At 43.9% G+C, this 21,640-nt stretch overlaps 1 protein-coding gene across 1 annotated transcript in view; it reads left to right on the top strand.

Moving 5' to 3' along the window:
* ribc2 (RIB43A domain with coiled-coils 2) overlaps positions 1-9,395 on the top strand; it is a 60,250-nt gene extending 50,855 nt beyond the window's left edge. The window contains exons 6-7 of the mRNA XM_060839435.1: positions 5,785-5,951; positions 9,208-9,395. Of these exons, the coding sequence (XP_060695418.1) occupies positions 5,785-5,951; positions 9,208-9,289 (249 nt within the window). The 3' untranslated portion in view covers positions 9,290-9,395. The remainder of the gene's footprint in view (positions 1-5,784; positions 5,952-9,207) is intronic.
* The last annotated feature ends 12,245 nt before the right edge of the window (positions 9,396-21,640 follow it).

Below are 21,640 nucleotides of genomic sequence, written 5' to 3' on the forward strand. Positions count from 1 at the left end.
TCCATGCTTTCTTCCACCTGGGTCTAAAGAATGGGTAAATTATGGAATTCAAAGTCTTTAACCTTTGTTATGACTCTGGTATTAATGGGGCTGGATTTCCAGAGCACTATCACATGCAAGCACAGCTGTTGATAATTGCCTCTCTAACAAAACTCTTGTCTTGCTGTTTAAACCTTGGGTGGAAATTTGCACTATTTTTTCAACGTTCATTTCATTTTTCCAATTCTACCATACTTTCTCAGCTGACTCACTGTGTTGTTCAGGGGCTTGGAAAATTCAGCCCTATAAATTTATTCTCATTTTCCATTTTTAGCAGAATTCTGTGGAATCTTCTTTTACATTTATTAATGTAGTTTAGCTCTGTTTCTCTCTCTGAAGATGGTGCTAGACTGCAACATGTCCTTGATTTTTTTTCTTTGAGTGGGTAGGATTTTTATTTGTTCTCATGCAACAATCACACTTACTAACTTTACAAAAAAATAATAAAACATGACACCAAACATATGGGCAAATGCAAGGATAACATTTGAAATGGAGAGAGAGTGTGATCCAGATGGGAGGCTATGCAGTTTAAATGTTCTGTGACACAGTTGCTTTAATGATTGCCTTGTATTCTCAGTATTAATGAAATCTGTGGATAACTTTGAGTTTACAGTAAATAGGTTTTTCTCCAGTTTACATTTTCTTTGGGCACTTTTTAATGCGATGATGAAGGTACGAGAGAGAGAGATCCAATCCTTGCTGTTGCCAATACGAGTAGCTTTCTCTCTTCTGCTGGTCAAAACAAAATGCTACCAAAATACTGCTCCTTTGTTTATTCCCACATCTAGCTATGTTGGTTTCTTACAAACTGGATAATCTGCAGGCAACCTTTCATGTCTAAAGTATACTCCTTATCAGGCACATGAAAATTGAAAGAGGAGATGCCAGTTTCTTGTGACTGGCTTTTATCTCTTTAGATAAAATGTTAAGTTCAATTCAAATGGCTCTGTTCATGCTATGTTGGGGTCCTGAATTTGCCTCAACCAGATATCCTTGAAAGGTTTCCAGTATTAAATTAGATGATTTAAAATTAATAGACTGTATGCTATCATATAGCACCTATTGAATCGTTGAGACTTTGACTAGATTTCCATATTTCAACTAAGTAAACTGGCAAAGAACTGAAGAAGTTCTTGCAGAAAGTTGACATTGCAATACCCTAAACATGGTAGATCTTGAATAGTTAAGAGCTGAAAAATGTGTTGCTGGAAAAGCGCAGCAGGTCAGGCAGCATCCAAGGAGCAGGAGAATCGACGTTTCGGGCCTAAGCCCTTCTTCAGCCCTTGAATAGTTAAGTCATTATTATGTCTTGAGACTTGTTTTGATTGCCCCAGGGATTCTGAGAATTTGTGATCATTTTTTTCTTAATTGAACTTGGATTTTTTTTTGTCTTTCTTTCCTTCCCCAAGAGATTGCATGACTGCTATTGAATGGAAAGAATTGGCAGCATGGTGTCCAGTTACAATGTGTCTGATTGGGACAATTATTGCAATAGGTGTTTTGTTTCTCTTCTGCATATCTGCAAATTCTGTTCAATCACATAACATCTTAACTTGAATACACTTCCATCCCCCATCACGAAGGCTACACTTCCATCTCCCATCACGAAGGCCTCCAAGCCCTCCGCTTCTTCGTCTCCCGCCGACCCAACTAGTACCCTTCCACTGACACCCTCCTCCGACTGACTGAACTGGTCATCACTCTTAACAACTTTTCCTTCCAATCCTCCCACTTCCTCCAAACTAAAGGAGTTGCCATGGGCACCCGCATGGGCCCCAGCTTTTCCTGCCTCTTCGTCGAATATGTGGAAAAGTCCATCTTCCGCAACTACACTGGCACCACCCCCCACCTTTTCCTCCGCTACATTGATGATTGTATTGGCACTACCTCGTGCTCCCATGAAGAGGTTGAACAGTTCATCCACTTTACTACCACCTTCCACCCGACCTCAAATTTACCTGGACCGTTCAGACTCCTCCCTCCCTTTCCTAGACCTCTCCATTTCTATCTAGGGCGACCGACTAAACACAGACATTTACTACAAACCCACTGACTCGCACAGCTACCTAGATTACACCTCCTCCCACCCTGTCCCCTGTAAAAACGCCATCCCATATTCCCAATTCCTTCGCCTCCGCCGCATCTGCTCCCAGGAGGACCGATTCCACTACTGAACAACCCAAATGGCCTCCTCCTTCAAAGACCGCAATTTCCCCTTTGACGTGGTCGATGATGCTCTCCACTGCATCTCCTCCACTTCCTGCACCTCCATCCTTGAACCCTGGCCCTCCAAATGCTACCAGGACAGAACCCCACTGGTCCTCGCCTTCCACACCACCAACTTCCAGATACATTGTATCATCCTCCGTCATTTCTGCCACCTCCAAATAGACCCCACCACCAGGGATATATTTCCCTCCCCACCCCTATCAGCGTTCTGGAGAGACCACTCCCTCCGCGACTCCCTCATCGAGGCCACACCCCCCCACCAACCCAACCTCCACTCCCGGCACCTTCCCCTACAACTGCAACAAGGGCAAAACTTGCACCCACACCTCCCCCCTCACCTTCCTCCAAGGCCCCTTTGGATCTTCCATATCCGTCGCAAATTCACCTGCACCTCCACACACATCATTTACTGTATCCGCTGCACCCGATGTGGTCTCCTCTACATTGGGGAGACAGACTGCCTACTTGTGGAACGTTTCAGGGAACACCTCTGGGACACCCGCACCAACCAACTCAACCGCCCCATGGCTGAACACTTTAACTCCCCCTCCCATTCCGCCAAGGACATGCAGGTCCTTGGCCTCCTCCACCGCCAGACCCTGGCCACACGACGCCTGGAGGAAGAGCGCCTCATCTTCCACCTAGGAACCCTCCAACCACACGGGATGAATGCAGATTTCTCCAGCTTCCTCATTTCCCCTCCCCCCACCTTATCACAGTCCCAACTCCCGGATTCAACACCACCCTCTTGACCTGCAATCTTCTTCCTGACCTCTCCGCCCCCACCCCCTCTCTGGCCTATCACCCTCACCCTCACCCTCACCTCCTTCCATCTATCGTATTCGCAGTACCACTCCCCCAAATTCCCTCCACCCTACCTTTTATCTCAACCTGCTTGGCACACCAGCCTCATTCCTGAAGAAGGGCTTATGCCCGAAACGTCAATTCTCCTGCTCCTCGGGTGCTGCTTGGCCTGCTGTGTTTTTCCAGTACCACATTTTTCAACTCTGGTCTCCAGCATCTGCAGTCCTCACTTTTTCCTAGTTGAAATGATATACCACCGCTTCAATATTCCTTGGACAAAAGCCTGAAACTCTTTTCATAACAGCACTACATGTGTACCTACATAAAGTACAGTGGTTCAAGGAGATGTCTTACCATCACCCTATCAAGGACAATTAGGAATGATAATAAATGCTGATTTGGCCAGCAACACTTGTGTTAAATACTTAGTGTCATAGAAATATACAGCTCAGAAACAGACGGTTTGTTCCAACCAGATATCTAAAAAAAACATTCTAGTCCCATTTGCCAGCACTTGGCTCATATCCTTCTAAACCCTTCTTATTCATGATGATTAGATTACTTACAGTGTGGAAACAGGCCCTTTGGCCCAACAAGTCCACACCGACCCTCCGAAGAACAACCCACCCAGACCCACTCCCATACATTTACCCCTTCACCTAACACTACGGGCAATTTTGCATGGCCAATTCACCTAATCTGCACATTTTTAGACTGTGGGAGGAAACCCACACAGACACAGAGAGAATGTGCAAATTCCACACAGATAGTTGCCTGAGGTGGGAATTGAACCCAGGTCTCTGGCGCTGTGAGGCAGCAGTGCTAACCACTGTGCCACCATGCTGCCATATACCCATCCAGGTGCCTGTTAAATGCTGTAATGTTGCCCCTTAGGTCCCTTTTAAATTGTTCCCCTCTCACCCAAAACCTATGCCCTCTGGTTCTGCACTCTCCCACCCCAGGGAAAAGACTTTGTCTATTTATCCTATCCATGCCCTTCATGATTTGATAAACCTCCAGGGAAAACTGCCTCAACTTATTCAGCCTCTCCCTATAGCCCAAACCCTCTAACCCTCTAATCCTTGTAAATACTTTGTTGTATCCTTTTAAGTTTCACAACATCCTTCTAATAGGAAGGAGACAAGAATATTGCATGTAAAATTCCAAAAGTGGCCTAACCAATGACCTGTATAGCCACAACATGACCTTCCAACTCTGATACTCAATGCTCTGACCAATAAAGGAATGCATGCCTAACAGCTTCTTCATTATCCTATTTATCTGTGACTCTACTGTCAAGGAGCTATGAACCTGCACTCCAATTGTTCAGCAACACTCCCCAGGACCCTACCATTAAGCATATAAGTCCTGCTCTCATTTGCTTTTCTAAAGTGCAGCACCTCACATTTACAGAGGAACCTAAGTGTGTGTGTGTGTGCACACTATTTGGACACTTACTCCACAAAGGCAGCTGCAGCAGCAGTCTTATTGTTGGTCTCCAGTCTGGCTGGCCTGGAGAGGGGGCAGGGGTAGTGTTGGACAGGGATGGGGGGAGCGGGTGGGGGTGTGGGGGCAGTATTGTATGGGGATGGAGGCGCAGGCGGGGTTCAGTGTTGGGCAGGGATGTGGCGGGGGCGGTATTGGACAGGTGCAGATGGGGGAGGTTTTGGACAGGTTGGGAGTGGGTGGTGGTGCCGAGGAGTGGGGAAAGGTGCTGGAGGGGGGAAGCCAGGGTGCGCGTGGGGGGGAGGAGGTTTTGAGAAATTGGGAGCAGGAGTGTTATTGGATGGGGTTGAGGGGCGGGGGAGGTGTTGGATGGGGATGGGGCGAGGGTGGGGGCAGTGTTGAACAGGGATCGGGGGGCAGTATTGGATGGAGATGGCCGGGGGCAGGGTTGGATGGGTGCGGGCGGGGGAGGTAATAGACAGGGTTTGGGGGTGAGTAGGGGTGCGGGGGGGCTGGTGTTGGATGAGGTTGGGGGCAGGGGCTCGCACGCTGTGTGCTTCTGTAGTCTCCTGAACGGGGAACAGACTTTAAAAACTCCGAACCCCAGAGGAAAAGCATTTAATCAATTAACTGAAAGATCGATTATCCAAATGAAATATTGCCCGCCCATCTCGTTCGGATAATCGAGGTTCCCCTGTATCTAAATTAAACTCCATCTGCCTATCTGATCAAGATCCCGTTGTACTGTAGGGTAACCTACTTCATTGTCCACTACACCTCTAATTTTGGTGTCATCTGCAAACTTACTAACTATACCATTGTGTTAAATTCTTCTTAGGCTTTTGAATGTTCAGTCCCATCAGAGTCTAAGTACAAAAAATTTACAATTTCTAGATTGTTGATGACAAGTTCTGTTCTAACTGCAGTTGAAACAAGAGAAAATCCTCTATCTAGAAGTTTAGAATTATAATAATGAGACTCTATTTAAAATGAACTTGTGTATGTTTTTATGCATTCAAAATACTCATCTGATTTTATGTCCACTTTATATAATTTATACCTGTCATTTAATGCTGCCTGTCTTAGCGCATTAAACTCAAAATCCAACAAGCAGACCAACTGAGGGAGTTCTAATGACTGCCCTTCATTTTGATCAGCCCTGTTAATTATCCATGTCAGAGGATCCAATGATGTTCAAAGAATTGTTTTAAGCATGCCAATGAGGTACTGTCATGAAAAAGTTGCTCTCTTATTTATATAAAGAGACTACAGGAAGAAGAGCGTCAGCGCAATGCAGAATGGGAAAGGATGCGCAGCAACGATGCTCGGGCAGCTGTGCTTCTTGAACGACAGCAGCAGCGAATGAATCGGCAACTTCGGAAGGAAATGGACTGCCAAAACATACTGCTGTGCAGGGATCATAAGGCACGGTAAGAACTTTAAATATGCTCTGACATCTTTAAAATTTAATTTGCCTTGGACATTTATCATGAAATAAATAAGTCAACAACCCAATTAGCTACCTAAACCAGGGGGTGGCAATCGTCTGATAATATTGCCTCTGGAACGATAATCCACAGTCCTAGGTCATGTTCAGGGTACCCGGGATTGAATCTGAATATGGCGGAATTAAAAGTCTACTAATGACCATGAAATCATTGTCCATTATAATAGAAACCTAAACCAAAACAGAAATTGCTTGAACAATTCAGCAGATCTGTGTATAAAAATCAGAGATAATGTTTCAAGTGATCTTTCTTCAGAACATTGAAAGACATCCACTGGATTCTAAACGTTAAGTCTGCTTTTTATCCACAGATGTTGCCAAATCTGCTGAAATTCAAGAGCAATTTCTGTTTTTATTTCAGATGTCCAGCATCTGCAATTCTTTGTTTTATCGTGAAAATGCAATTGGTTTACTAATCTCCATTAGGGAAGGAAACTGCCATCCCCACCTGGTCCAGCATGCATGTGACTCCAGACCCATGGCAATGTAGTTGAATCTTAACTGCCCTCTGAAATGGCCTAGCAAGTCATTCAGTTGTATCAACCACTAAAAAGTCTCAAACCAAAGAACAAAACTTGACAGACCACCTGGCATGGACCAATGCACAGGAAATGACTGCAGCAAATGTAGTCATGTACACCCTGCAAAGTCCTCCTTATAAATATTTGGGGGTTGGGTGTCAAAATATACACTGAGTGAAACAACAGGCTTCATAATCATACTTGTGGAATCCTACCTTAAAGAAAATGTCCCAAAAAACATTACCATCCCTGTGTCTGTTCTGACCCACTGACAATACCGATCCAAGCAGAGGTGGCAGAATACTTTGGACAGGTATATGAAGAGGAAGGATTTAGAGGGATATGGGCCAAGTGCTGGCAAATGGGACTAGAATGGTTTCGGATATCTGATTGGCATGGACAAGTTGGACTGAAGGGTCTGTTTCTGTACTGTCCATCTCTATGATTCTAATAGTGATATACAGTCAAGAGGGAATTACACTGGGAGTCCTCAACGTTGACTTTGAACCACATGAAGTCTCATGGCACCAAGTCAATCAACCAGATGCTGATCACCACGCACTGCCACTCCTTCATGTTGAACACCACTTGAATTGGCACTGAGAGTGGCAAGGCTACAGAATATTCCCTGGATGGGGGACTTCAATATCCACAACTAAGACTATCTCATCAGACTGAGCTGGCCAAAGTCTAAATGGCATAGGTGCTAGACTGATTTTGAAGGAGGTGGCAACGGAACCAACAAAACAAAAAAATACACTTGACCTTATCTTCACCAGTCTGGTTGCCACAGATATAACTGTCCAAGACAATATTGGTAGAAATAACCACTGCACATTTCTTGTGGAGACAAAAAATCCAGTCTTCACATTGAGAATACCCACCATTGTGTGGTGTGGCACAACCACTATGCTTAAAGGGATGGACTTCAAACAGATCTGCAACTTGAGAATGGGCAAACATGAAGTGCTGTGAGCCAGCAGCAGCAGCAAAGTTCTATTCCAACACAATCTGCAACCTCGTAGTTCAGTATACTCTCAGTCTTCCATTATCTACCATCAAGCCAGGTGGGCATGCCAGGAACAGCATTAGGTATACCTAAAAATAAGGTATCAGTCAACTTGATGAAGCTACAAAATTGCAGTACATGTGTGCCAAACAGCATATGGAGTAAGCGATAGAACTAAGTGATTCCACAATCATAGGATCAGATCTAAGCAGTGAGCAGTACTGCCATGAATGGCAGTGAACAATTAAACAATTTGTGGAGGAGGAAGCTCCACAAATATCCCCATTTTCAATGTTGGGGGAGCTCAGGATGTGAGTGCAATAGATAAGGCTGAGGCATCTGAGACAATCTTCAGCCAGAAGTGCCAAGTGGATGATCCATCTCAACCCCCTCCAGAGATACTGAGCATGTTAGATGCCAGTCTTCAGCCAATATAGTTTTTTCCACAGGGTGTCAAAAAATGATGGGAGGCTTTGGATACTGCAAAGGCGACAGGCTCTGACAACACTGGGGGTTACTATTGACCACACTTTGAACTGGACTAGCTTTCAATACTCTGCCTACAAGAATAATACAGAGGCTGGAAATTCTGCAGCACGTAACTCCCAATTCCCCAAAGCCTGTCCCCTATTTTCAAGGCACAAGTCAGAAATGTGATGGAATGAGTGCAGCTCCAACACTCAAGAAGCATCTATGACTAAACAACTCCCTTGATTGGCACCATATCCACAGTATTCACTCCCTCCACACTAATGTTCAGCAGCAAAAGTGTATAGCATCTACAAAATGCCCTTTTGAAATCCATCAAGGCTACTTAGAAAGCACCACTACCATCTAGAAGATCAAGAGAAGTAGATGGGAGTCTCACCACCTTCAGGTTCCCTCCATGCCACTCACCATCCTGATGCCATTCCTTCACTGTCAAAATCCTAGGAACTCCCTCCGTAATGACATTGCGGATCCATCTAAACCAACAAGACTGCATCATTTGAAGATGGCAGTTCACTACCATCTCCTGAAGACCAACTGGGATAGGCAATAAATGCTGACCTAGCATGCCCACATGCCCACATCCCATGAAAGGTCATAAAAAGTACAAGGGTTTACTTTTCTTAATTCTGTTATTGACATAGATCATGCTGAGGAAGTTTAATATGGTGAATACCTCGGTGTAAAAGCATGCCTCCTTATGTGAATAATAGATTTCCACCCTGCTGGAGAAGTTTCATGAAAGAATAGGGAAAAGTGGATGTTAAACAACTTTATAAACTACTATATAAATAAATAAACAAAATAGAAACTGACACTGAAAATCCATTAATTGTCCTGAAATTCGTTGATTGGTTGGTGCTACAATATTTAAAAAAGAATCAAACCGGACTCGAAACATTAATTCTGTTTCTTTCTCCACAGATGCCAGACTTGATGGGTTTCTCCAGCATTTTCAGAGTTTGTTTCAGATTTTCACACTTGCAGAATTTATTTTTATATAAATGAAAACGCAAGTTTAACACATAATAATCATATCTATTGCCAACCACAGTATTCACCTCAAACTATTAACCTTTTGAGTAAGAAGGGTAGAATGTAGATTAGACAAATATCTCATAACGATAGAAAAAAATTATAAATGCTTTTTTTCTTTGCAGGGAAAAATTTCTGAAAAATGAGGTCTACGTGAATGCTCCAACTGGAAAATATTTCGATCAATTTAACACATCCAGCCGTTGATATGGAATAAAAGATTATCTTCTACCACATTCCAATATATATCAAGAAAATATTTCACTTTTTGTTCTCATTAAGAATATTTTCCTATTGAAAGAAGCACCATAAGGAAACTATAATAACATTTCAAATATTAAATTTATTATCATTTTGAATTTGAAATTATCTTACAATTATTCAGTAATTTTGCATTTTAAACAGAAGCAACAAAACATTTTTGAAAGGAAACTGCAATGCTTTTCTTTTGCCTTTGTAACCATATAAAAATATTTGAAAGTAAACTCCTCATACGCAACATAAAATCCATCTATCCATTTGATTTTTTGGAAATTAAACTTTCCATGATGTAAGTGTCAGCTTACTCCTTAAAAACAATGCTGAGTTGGTCTGCAAGTTGGCAGTTATTTTGCACAATGGTGATAAACAGCTGCTGTTAACTAACTGCCTCATGATGAGGTCTGCAATCATCAGGTTAGGGTCAGCTTGCTTTAACTAGTTTCGGACATGGCTGATGTTTGTGAGACTGTATCATGAGTCTCCCAGAAAATATTGTACTTTTATATGTCTTACTACATATTACTGTAATTTAAAAAATGAATTTCTTAAGTGACCAGTCTTTCAGAATAACAATAAACTATGGAATCTTGGAATAAGTGTATGAGTATTAGGACACCTGGCATGTGGCCAGTCTGCATGTTTTCCATTGAGAGCTTGGCAGGTTGTGAAATTCTTCTGTAATGGTGTGCTGTGGAAAACTTTAGGAGTTTTAAAAAAACCCGTAAAAGACCTACAATTCAGGAATGTGAAAAGTATAAGCAACATACCTGTGTTTCTAATAAAAATGGTCAGCTTTAGAATACTCAATGATTTAATATCAACAGTTTTCTACGATTGCATTTCTAACATAATACACTTGGATAACCATTCTGGTATGTTCCATTGCATAGAAATTTAATGTTTATCTAACAAACTGCAAAAAAAGCTGATTCTTATCGAAGCAGATAAACATTTTCTGATACAGCCTTCGTTTTTCTCACCAGTACTTTTTCAAAACCTAGGAAGGATGTTGTGAAACTTGAAAGGGTTCAGAAAAGTTTTTTTTCATAGAATCCCTACAGTGTGGCAACAGACCATTTGGCCCAACAAATCCACACCAACCCATTTCCCTACCCTATCTCTCTACATTTACCACTGACTAATATACCTAACCTACATATCCCTGAACATTACGGGCAATTTAGCATGGCCAATTCACCTATCCTGCACATCTTTGGATTGTGGGAGGAAACCAGAGCACCCAGAGGAAACCCACGCAGATACTGAGAGAATGTGAAAACTCCACAAAGACAGTTGCCCAAGACTGGAATAGGATATTGCCAGATTTGGAGGGTTTGAGTATAGGGAGAGGCTGAATAAGCTGAGGCTATTTTTCCTAGAGCATCGAAAGCTGAGGGATAACCTGATAGAAGTTTATAAAATCTTGAGAGGCATAGATAGGGTGAATATCAAGGTCTTTTTCTGGGAAAGCAGATTCCAAACCTAGAGGGCATAGGTTTAGGGTGAGGGGTAAGATTTAGAAGGGACCTAAGGATCAACTTTTTCAAACAGGGTGATGTGTGTATGGAATGAGCTGCCTGAGGAAGTGGTGAATGCTGTTGTATTTAATATTTTAACTTTTCCTAAGTAACTATTTTACTTCATTTCATCAGAACCCTCTGAATTCTGATTTAAATGGAGAGCTTTGGAGGTGTTCAGGCACAGAGGAATGACACAGTGGAATCTCCAACTTCCCAATAAATCATTTGGAGTTTCTATGATGGTAATTTCTCAGGACGCCTATGTGCAACTCTGTCTATGCTGGAATAATGACTGTCTGGACATTGGAAAATCTGGGCCAAAAAAGTAACAAGCAGTGATTTTGTCCACTGTGTGTTGCAAAAGCACTTAATATTTAATATGTCCCAAAGGTTCTAAGTTTTGAAGGATTATGAAAAGTGAACTTATTCCAAAATGGCCTGGAGCGGTTTCTTTAAAAACAAGGTCATCAGAAGTCACTGTGGTTAGAGGTTTATTTTAACCAGGCTTCATAGAAATCATATGACTGTAATAGCTAGTTATTGAACCTGCTGGGAATGTTTAGTCAGTGATTCAATGGAGAGTGCTCTGCTATCTGGTTTTCAACTGGGGGATCAGAAGCCTGTCATGAAGAGCTGCCTTGTTGATCTCTCCCATTTTACAAAAGGAAATTTTCGTCAAGGCAAGGTCATTTAAGTAAAAAAAAATCTTCATCTGAACAGGAAGAATTTGCAACGCTATGGGGTAAAGATTGGGGAGTGGCACCAGATTAATTGTGCCTTCAGCAGGCCAACATGATAGGCTGAATGGCCTCCTTCTGCACTGCAACTATTCTATGACTCAATAGGTGGGGTTTTTCAGTACCTGTGTAGGTGAGAAGAATGATGGGCAGTGAAATTAAGCTTATCTGCAATTGCATCTCATTTAAAATTGGACTCACTGGAATTAAGAGAATCTTCTTAATGAGCTCTGGTTAGTTGAGAAAATCATCATTCCTGATACCTGATTGTATATACCTGACAACCTTCGCTCTTCCTTGCAAATACTTGCTGCTTTGACTTCTATTGACATGGATCTAAGTGATCACATATCAAGTTATGGAGTAAGCTTTCCAGGTTTTGGGAAGGGAAGCAAGGCAACTTATGTCTGTGGGCGGTAGTACAACTTAGGAAGACCATAAACAGTAAGTGCTGGAGAAACTCTGCAAGTCTGACAATATCTATGGAGAAAAAAAGAATTAACATTTCAAATCCAATATGTCTCTTCAGAACTCCCAATGGCTTATGGAAGAAACTAGACTGCAGTTTAAAGGCTGATGGAAATCAAATGACTAAGATTAGGTAACTGTGGATGAAGGCTATGGTAAAGTGCAAACAGAAAGTTGTCCACGTAACTATTGGCTACCTTAAAGTGTTGACAACAAAGGAAAATGAGGTTTAACAGGGGAAGGATGGGGCACTGTCTATTCAGGAATGGGATACTGTCTGTCTAAAGGAGGAGTTATGTCTTTCATAGACACATAGATACATAGTATAGAGCTTTCCTTAGTAAACATGCTGGTTGGAAAGAAACCAGTTGGATAGCTGGATGAAGGACATATTAGGGCACCATGAAACAAGTGTGTGGCTCAAGAGTGAAAGTGAAAGATGGCTGCATGCATCAAAATTACTGTCTTCACAGATCTCCTGAAACCTGGTAGTGTGGGGGTTATTTAAAAAAAGAAAAGAAAGTGAGATTCTCACATTAGGCACATTCCTCCCTCCACGATGCTGGGGATAATCTTCCCAATGTCAAAACCAGGCATGGGTACTGTCAGTCATTCCTCCAGCCCTACCCTGTCTGTCATTATGCCATTTCAGCAGGGCGCATTTAATTCTGTCTATTATGTGGTTATACCCTTCATGGAGCTGGCATCTTTGAACTTGACCTTCTAAGACTTGTGTCTTAAGAGTCAAACTAGACTTTTCATTTTCATCATGGGTTCTGTTCCGTGCAAAGGAACAGGCTCAAAATGGCTAATTTCTTCTTTTATTCTATTTACTTATTAATAATGATTGACTGATCCAGTCAAGTTTGGAAACATATGATCTTTTTTCTGTGTAAACAACTCAACATATCTAAAGAATAAAACATGTTATTTCTATTTAGTACTGGTTTAAGTTTTATCCATGATTAAATTTGTGTGTGATTTTGCACAAACCTGAGTTTGAAGCGACCAGGGCAAGAAATTCAATAAAATATTGACACAAACACTCAGAGCATGCTCAGATAGCATCATTTTGAACATTGATAAGTTCCCAGATGTTTACATCAGTTTCACATCATTAAATCTTTGTTTTGAATCTTTGTTGAAGCAGGAAGTTGCCTATGTTGAGCAATCAGTAATAAATGTGAAGCATTCCATGCTTGAAAAAGTTAACATGAAACAGATGGATTCAATCCTCACCACAAAGACTTCAGTTTATCATCTAATCTGATGCTTCAATTGAGTCCTAAGGAAGTGCTGCACCAGAAATGTCATTTTTCAGAAAAAGTATTAAACCAAGTCCCTTTCTGCCATATAAAATGGACATAAAAAATTTAATAACACTCATTTAAAGAGTTACTCCAATGTCTAATCCAAAATATTGGCTTCAAGCAACACCATTTTAAAAAAATCAACACTTTTTCTTTCTAATTAATTTATGGGACGTGGAGACCACTGATAAGATTTCTATTTAAGTCCTACCATTAATTTAGTTTTGGAACATTGCTATGCATACATAGACTGCCGGATTTCATGGAACTGCACTAGGATGAACATCAAAGAATTAGACCAGCGTATATCAGTGTTGATACTTTACTATGGTCTCTTTCCTTCTGTTGATTTTGAGTGGTTTGTGATCACAGTTATCTAATATAGGCAGTTGAAAGTTTATAACAATTTTCTGATAGTTCATGAGCTGTCTCTGTCCAGTCCAGAAGAAAGGAACAATTTTCCCCTTTCATTTTTAAAAGTAAATCTCGCTGACCAAAACTTCATTGTAGTAGTCAGAAACTCAGGTCTTTGGTTCAGCAGCCAACAGAATCCTTCTCAAGTATAATTGCAGACATTTAGACAGATACATAAGTAGGAAAGGTTTAGAGGGAGATGGGCCAAATGCAGACAAATGGGACTGTCTGCATTTGGCTGGTTGGCATGGACGAGTTGGACCGAAGGGTCTGTTTCTGTGCTGTACGAGTTTTTAACTCTACAGCTCTATAACTCTACTGAGAAGCAGCAGTTTACGTATGGCACTTTAATTAGGCGAGGAAAGGAAATATATTACTTGAAATGTATTGCTTTACCAATCCCAGAGTTGTTTGTAGAACAGAGGAGTAGAGGCAGCGCAGTCCCACATCTCACTGATCCTACATGCTTTTCTGGTAACTTTGGTGATCTTGACACCAGCAATGTTTGCTTTTCGCTCAAGTTAATGTAGGAGATGGTGAGGCTCATCTCCCTGGATTGTCTCGCCCCTTCCTCCCCCTCCTGTCCCTGTTAATGTTCCTCATTTTGATATCTGACCATCAATGCTATGTCAATCACCTGTCTAACTCCTCTAGGACAATGGCCATGGGACAGCTACTCCATGATTGGATGACCATTGTCTCCTTGCCCACCTACATTTGAAGGTTAGTTTTCAATCCTTTTAAGAACAAAACATTATTTTTGAAAATAACAGATAATAGGACGCATTTGGTACCGAGGTAAACTGTTGACACTAGTTCAATGGGCATTGTGACCTCGTGTTTCTGACAGAGTGTTTTTACATTTACAGAAGGATAGTTATTAATATGACATAGGTGAGGTTCATGCTCCATTGAAAGTATCAAATATGGAATATGAATACATGATTAATAGGACCCTCAATTCTCAATACACCTTGCCTCATATAAATCTTTTATAACCATTTGTTCCCTTCTCCCCCAAATGTCTACCTCACTTCCACTTAGATGTATCAATACTATTTTCCTCATCCACCGTGTGTTGTAATGAAGTCCACATTCATGTGGAAGGTGGTGATGGTGGTAATGTAATCGAGAGACCCACACTAATGTTCTGGGGACATAAATTTGAACCCCATCCCAGTTCAATAAAAATATGTGGTTAAAAGCTAACCTAATTGTAACCATAACCAATTGTTGTAAAATCTCAACTGGTTCACTAATTTCATCAAGGACATCTGCCATCCTTATCTAGTCTGGTGTATATGTGACTCCAGACCCACAGCAGTGTGATTGACTTTTCCCTCAGAAATGGCCCCAACAAGCCAATCAGTTCAAAGATCAATTAGGAATGAGCAATAAATGATGATTCAGTAAATGATGCATAAAAAATAGTTCAGTACTCTTTGTAAAAGAATGTTGATTTAGTTGTGCTTTGCCCTACAAGTGGGCTGCATTGTCCCTTGTTCACTCAGTTAAAACCTTTCATTATTTTAAACACATCTTTAAACCATGCCTCAGTTTTTTTAAGTTAAAAGAAATGCAGCCTGTCAATCTTTTCCTGAAATGTATACACATAGATTTCTGATATCATCCTTATAAATTTTCTTTGCATCCTTTCCTGTGTATCTATATCATTTCATATTTTGGTGGTTAGAACTACATGCAGCACTCCAAATGTGATCTAACTAGCATTCAATAGAGTAATATAAAACAAAGAATATAAAAGCGTGAATGCTGGGGTTCTGAAACAAACATAAACAGAAATTGCCGGAGAAACTCAGCATGTCTGGCAGTATCTGGGGAAAGAAAATAGATAACCTTTTTCTAACCCATCAAGTCTGCTTTGCCATACAATGAGATCATCTGATAATCCTCAACTCCACCTTCCTGCCCTTTTCCCATAACCCTTGATTCCTTTACTGATTAAACATCTGTCTATCTCAGTCTTGAATATACTTAACGATACAGCCCCTGGAGCCCTCTGCAGTAAAGAATTACACAGATTCATTACCTTCTTAGAGAAGAAATTACTCCTTATCTCTGCTTTAAATGTGTGACTCCATATCCTGAGATTATGCTGTCTGGCCCTAGACATTCCTTAAAGGGGTATTTGCTCAATACATCCCCCTTTTTATTTTAAATATACTTGTCTCATTATTTAATGTCATGTTTACTGCTCTATCTCTGGATACATGGAAGAATAACAATTATTTAATATTTCAATCATTTATCATTCCTCTGTTATTTTCTTGTCTGTCTCTATTCCAGTCCCAGCCTTCCTTTTTTGTTCCATTTCTGTGCATGTGAAGATGTTGCAGTTTTCTTTGATATTATTTGACGTTTTCCAACACAATTATGTTTCAAAAGCACTAATTAACTGTGGAGCACTTTAGAATGTAATTAAAGATGTGAAGCATGCTTTATAATTTCTGTTGTTGGAGTACAATTCTACAAATATTTCAGCATTCCTTTAGTGTGAAAATAGCATTAATACCACCAATAGGCACAAAGCAACATGAAAGCATTTCAACATTTTGCCTTTGCTTGAGATGCTATTGCTGAATTTTATCCTCCTCCTCAGTTTCACAGCACTGAAGTCAATTTCAATTCCCCAATCATCTCTTGATATAAGCACAAATCAGAGGTCAAACCTGGAATTTGCTTCAGATATGTGGCTAGTTACATATATTACAGTTAATCCTCACTTATAAATGTAATTTTATAAAGTATTCCAAAAGCATTCAGGTACCAGCAATAGGAGACTTACTTAAAGTCATGAGTCAATAAGTTCTGTACTTTATTCTATAAATACAGTGATCAAAGGCTAGGCATTGCCTACAAAAAATTGGAACTGCCAGACCCAAGAGAGATGTATTGGTCTGGTATTGCTCGAAGCAGCAGCGCCCTCTGCAGCAAAAGCTAATATTGCTCAATCTGTCATCAAAAGTTTATTTCCTCAGTAACTTCTATGGATCTCTCTCTGCTACTGTAGATGCATAGTTTAAGGATAAATTCAGAACTGTAAGCAATAGGACTGTGGTGACTGCATTTTTTTTGTCATCATCAAGCTCTTTAATATCTCAGATGAATTGATTTTTTTTCCAGATGCTGATGACCTTTTCATACATTTCAAAGTCACCTTCAATTTTTGTTTCTTTACTGTTGTTCTGATGTAATAGGATCTGCTATCAAAACAGAAAATAGGAGCAGGAGTAGCCCATCGAGTTCACTCCATCATTTAACATGATCATGGCTCATCCTTTGTTTCAACATCATGCTCTCTAGTGATACCCTTTGACATTTATAGAAATCTGTCTATTTCTTTCTTAAATATATTCAGTGATTTCACCTCCACAGCCTTCTGTAATAGATGATCCTGCAGATTCACAACTCTCTAAGTGAAAGAAATTCTCCTTACTTCAGTCTAAAATGTCTACCCCATATTCTAAAACCATGACCACTTGTTCTGAATCCTTTCCTGCTGTCATCCCGAGAAGGGGTAATCGGGATGAGTTATCCTAGATATGCTGAACGTGTATCAGGACAGTCCACAGGTCGGATGGTGAGTTGAGGTGGGTGACAGCCAGATAGTACTTAGGGGCAAACCGAGAGCCGGAAGGCAAGGAGGCTGTCCTCAGCGCTGTCACACAGGCAGGTACCAGGGTGGGCTGTCCTGGAGGTGACCGGAAGGTGCGAAGGGCGGTTAGGGAAGGCAGAAGATGGGGTGGCCGTCCTGACCGCTGTCATCCTGGGGGGAAGGGGGGTGTTGGGAGGGGGGGTGGATGCTGGGAAAGCAGGACGGGCTGTCCTACAAGTGGCCAGAAGGTGTGTCAGGGCAGTCTAAGAGCCAGAAGGAGCATGGTGAGGACCGAGAGCTGGAAGGGGGCGGGCTGCCTTAGAGTAGCCTGAAGATGGGAGGGATGGGCGGGTTGCTATGGGGGCCTGTATTCTGTGCACTGTTTTATCTGATTGGACTGTCTTTTACTGTCTTGCTACTGTTACTCTTTTGTGATGACTGAAAGTGGGATTTAAGGTTTGTCCTCATTTTCCCTGAAAACTGGTTGAACGGCAGAGTTTGGGGCCTGACTTTGCTGCTCTTTTCCCTTGTAAAATTGCAGTTTCTCTGTGCACTGCTGTTAGTACAGTTTACAGAACAGTTTACATTGTTTAATAAAAAATAACCAGGAGATTTAGAGTCTCCTCAGTTTAGGGAACTGACTATATGCTGGGCCACAGTCAGCGTGTTCCTGCTGATACTAGCGTTTTGGAGGAGGAGGGTTTTTTCCCCCCCTTTTCCAAGAAAGATATTTGTTCTTTTGGGTTTTCTTTATTGTTTTTTGTGTGGGTTTTCCTTTGATATGAGCTGTTTTCAGCTGCAAAAGCAGCTATCACCACCGCTGCTGCTGCAGCCTGGGCCTTGTTTACACCTGGGACTGCTGCTGCCTGGGCCCCACCCACACCTGGGGCTGTTGCTTTTGCTGTTGCTGCCTGGATTTGCCTTTCACTACTGCTGCGTGGGCCCCACTGACACCGAGGATTGCTGCTGTTGCTGCCTAGGCCCCACTGACTCCCTGGACTGTTGCCTCTACCTCTGCCCGGACCCCACCTTCACTCAAGATTGCTGCTGCCTGGGCCTGCCTCCACCGCAGCTGCCTGAACCCTCCCAACTCCTGGCACTGTTACTGCTTGGGCCTAACCCCTCTGCTGTCGCCAGGGTGAAGACACCCAGGACTTTTGTTGCCACAGCCCCAGCCTCCGTGTTGTGACTACCATTGCCTGAAGCCCATGCAGAGGAAGGAACACCAGGCTCGCCCATCAGCACACAATGGTAGCAGGTCCCAGTCGCACCTATGCCGGGGTAGCCATTGCCTTAGGCTTAGCTGCTCCAGGGCCAGTTACAATCCCAACCCCTTTCAGGCACTTCATAAGCACCTGGGGGTTAAGGTCTACCCCCACTCGAGTATGACCATTGAGGCCTGTAGTAAGATCATGGCTAGTGTGGTCAGCCCATGGGCCATTGCTGCAGCCCGCAGCAGGCAGTCCACCTGGCCATGGAAAAGGGGCTTACTGTGGGCAGGACATTGACCCATTCGAGGTCACGGCCCAGAGGCCTTTATTGTCAGCAAGCTCCTTCTTCCTCACCTTCAAACGCTGGGAGAGATCCGATTGGATATCAACTGCTCGTTGGTCTGAAGGACCCCGCCCTCAAACACATCTACTCCTTCTGATGCCAGGTGTTCGTTTGCCTGGCCTGGGAGGATGACAGAGGACTCCTTTTCCCTCCTTCACAAGGGCACGGCCTACCGTGTCTTCTGGATGGCTTGCGGTGCCACTTGTACCGCGAGGTGGGGGCACGTAAAGAACTGTTCCACGCCGCCCACACCAACATCTGTGGATGGTGCCGTCACACCCACTCCCCCTCTCCCCAGGACAACACCACAAGCCCCGTCAGCCGGAGCTAAGCCAGGGACTACTGGTGCCTCAGCCTCTGGCGGGGAGCGGGGTGAGCGTCTGGCCAGACAGAAGACGCAGAATGTGCCAAGCCCATCCCTGTGGAGACAACCCCGTTCCCTCCCTTGGAATTGGACCCTTGCCCTACCCTGCCACGTCACTCTAGCATGGGACACCTGAGCCCCAACCCCGACTCAATGTCCGAAGAACCCCACCCTGTTATGGTGACCCCGGGGCCTCTGTGCCTGATCCAGGCTCTGAAACACCTGACCCTGGGATCCTGAGTCAAAACCCTGCTCTGCTCCCTCAGACCCTGGCTCTGATCTCCAGGAATCTGCTGCCACTTCCTCCCATCCTGCAGCAGTTGCATCCCTGAATCCTGGGCAGGAACCTGGGTCCCTGCCCCGTTCAAAAGCACCTGACATGCCAGGGACAAGTCAGGAAGTGCCATGGCTGGCTGTCCCTACCCTAGCCACGTCCTCCGCTTTCCCCCAGCCTGGAGAGGCTGGAGGGGGCGGAGTCTCAGGCCCCATGACCATCAAGGGTGGGCAGGGAAGGAGATCCTTAAACTAAATCCCCACCTCTCCCACTGTCTCCCTGAAGAAGAGGCGCCAACCCCAGGAGGGGAGGGAATTCCAGGTGACATACTGGCGGTGCTGTCCCTCCCCAGGGGATATGCCCTGTCTCCCGTCTGGCCCGTACCACGGCCTAACCTACCTGAATCCCCAGTAGGTCCTTCTGCTGCTGCCATTCCACCAGCCCTTGGGATGACCTAGAATCCAATGTGGGCTGTGGTGTGGGCCGTAACAGTTTTAGTACTGGCAGGTCATCGAGCAGTGGAGGGAGGAAGGTGTTATCCCCTCTCCTCCCTCCCAGACTGTTTTTCCAGGTGCCTTGGCCTTGGGGTAGGACCTTTTCCCTGAGGAGCCGGGTGTCCCGGTGTTGGGAGAGGAGTGGATCCCTGAGTTTCTGCTCCCTGATGACCCGACCGCGGGGCACTCTAGGAAGGAGTGCACTGAGGAGGTTACTGCCGGTGACTCTGAGCGTGGAGTCACTAGGGTATTGAGGCCAGTTGGCGGTGCCAGTCCAGCCTCCACTCTCTTGTTGGGGGAGGGGCCAGTGACCGAGAGCGACTGCCTGGAGGAGGATTCAGGCTCCGTGGTGGACACTGGGGATGATGCGGAGTCTATCTCCAGCGAAGTCTTTGAGTCCCAGGTACCCCCCCACCGAGCTCCCCCTTGGGGAACTTCGGGAATTTGTCAAGGAAACTGGCAGTCGCCGGGATAGAGCCCAACTGGTGTTTGACTGCTGGAGTTCCTTCAAACTGATATACTGGTCGGTCCAGGCTACTCGCCAAGCACCTGGGCTGGATATAAACAAGCGAAAGTGTGTCAGGAACTTCTTCGGTACACTCCTGGTGAGGGCGAGGGACTTTTGTGCCCCTCCCTTGTCCTCCCAGTGAATGTATATAGTTTTAACTGTATTAGTGTGGTTGCACAATAGTGCTGACATGAAGACAACTATAGTTAGCTTCTCAACAGCAGCAGGACATCACAGCGCAGGTTCCAGATCTTCTTGGCCCTTCAGGACAGGAGGTATGCGGTGTACCCCGGGAGATGAAGCCACCTGACTCCTGGAGTGGCAAGGCGTTGTCACCTCACCCGCAGATCTGGCAGGGTGGCTATCTTGTTGGCCCCACATTTTCAGCCAGGGATCTTGGGGGTCAGGGAATCTGTGCCAGGCCGTTTGTTTCACCTATGGTGCTTCACTTTGTGATCGTCTATGCTCCCGTAGTCGGACCAAGGCAAACATATTTCTTGTAGAAGCGCCTGTTCATCTCTCCTCAATCGACAATGGCCAGTGCGTTGTCCTCAGGAGATTTTTAACTGCATCCTCAAGGGCAGGGACCACGGCGCTGTCTGGTCTGGTTTGGTATCAGTGAGGAGGTTGGGGGTCTTGGCCAAGCCCTTCAATCTGGTGGACATCTGGCAGAATCTCCATCCTGATTCCATTGCCTTCACCTTCGTGAGGCCTGCAGTCGCAGTGTCCAGAATTGACTGCCTGTATGTTTCATGGGCATACAGCTCCTGCTTTCTAGTGGCCTCCATGTGGCAGGTGCTGTGCATGGACCATCACCTGGTGTGGGCGGAACTCCTTCCGTTCAACATCGAGCTCAGGTCCTCATCCTGGCACTTTAACAGCCTGCTGCTGGAGGTTCCAGGACTTGTTTCACCTGTTCTGGGCTGGCTGGAGAAGAAGAAGACGGTGTTGAGACTACAGTGGGACCTGGGTAAGGCTCACATCCATGTTTTCTGTCAGGAGTACGCAAGAGGGTCATCCAGGATCGAGGAGTTGGAG

This window comes from Hemiscyllium ocellatum, chromosome 19 (genome assembly GCF_020745735.1).
Source record: "Hemiscyllium ocellatum isolate sHemOce1 chromosome 19, sHemOce1.pat.X.cur, whole genome shotgun sequence".
Taxonomy (NCBI): domain Eukaryota; kingdom Metazoa; phylum Chordata; class Chondrichthyes; order Orectolobiformes; family Hemiscylliidae; genus Hemiscyllium; species Hemiscyllium ocellatum.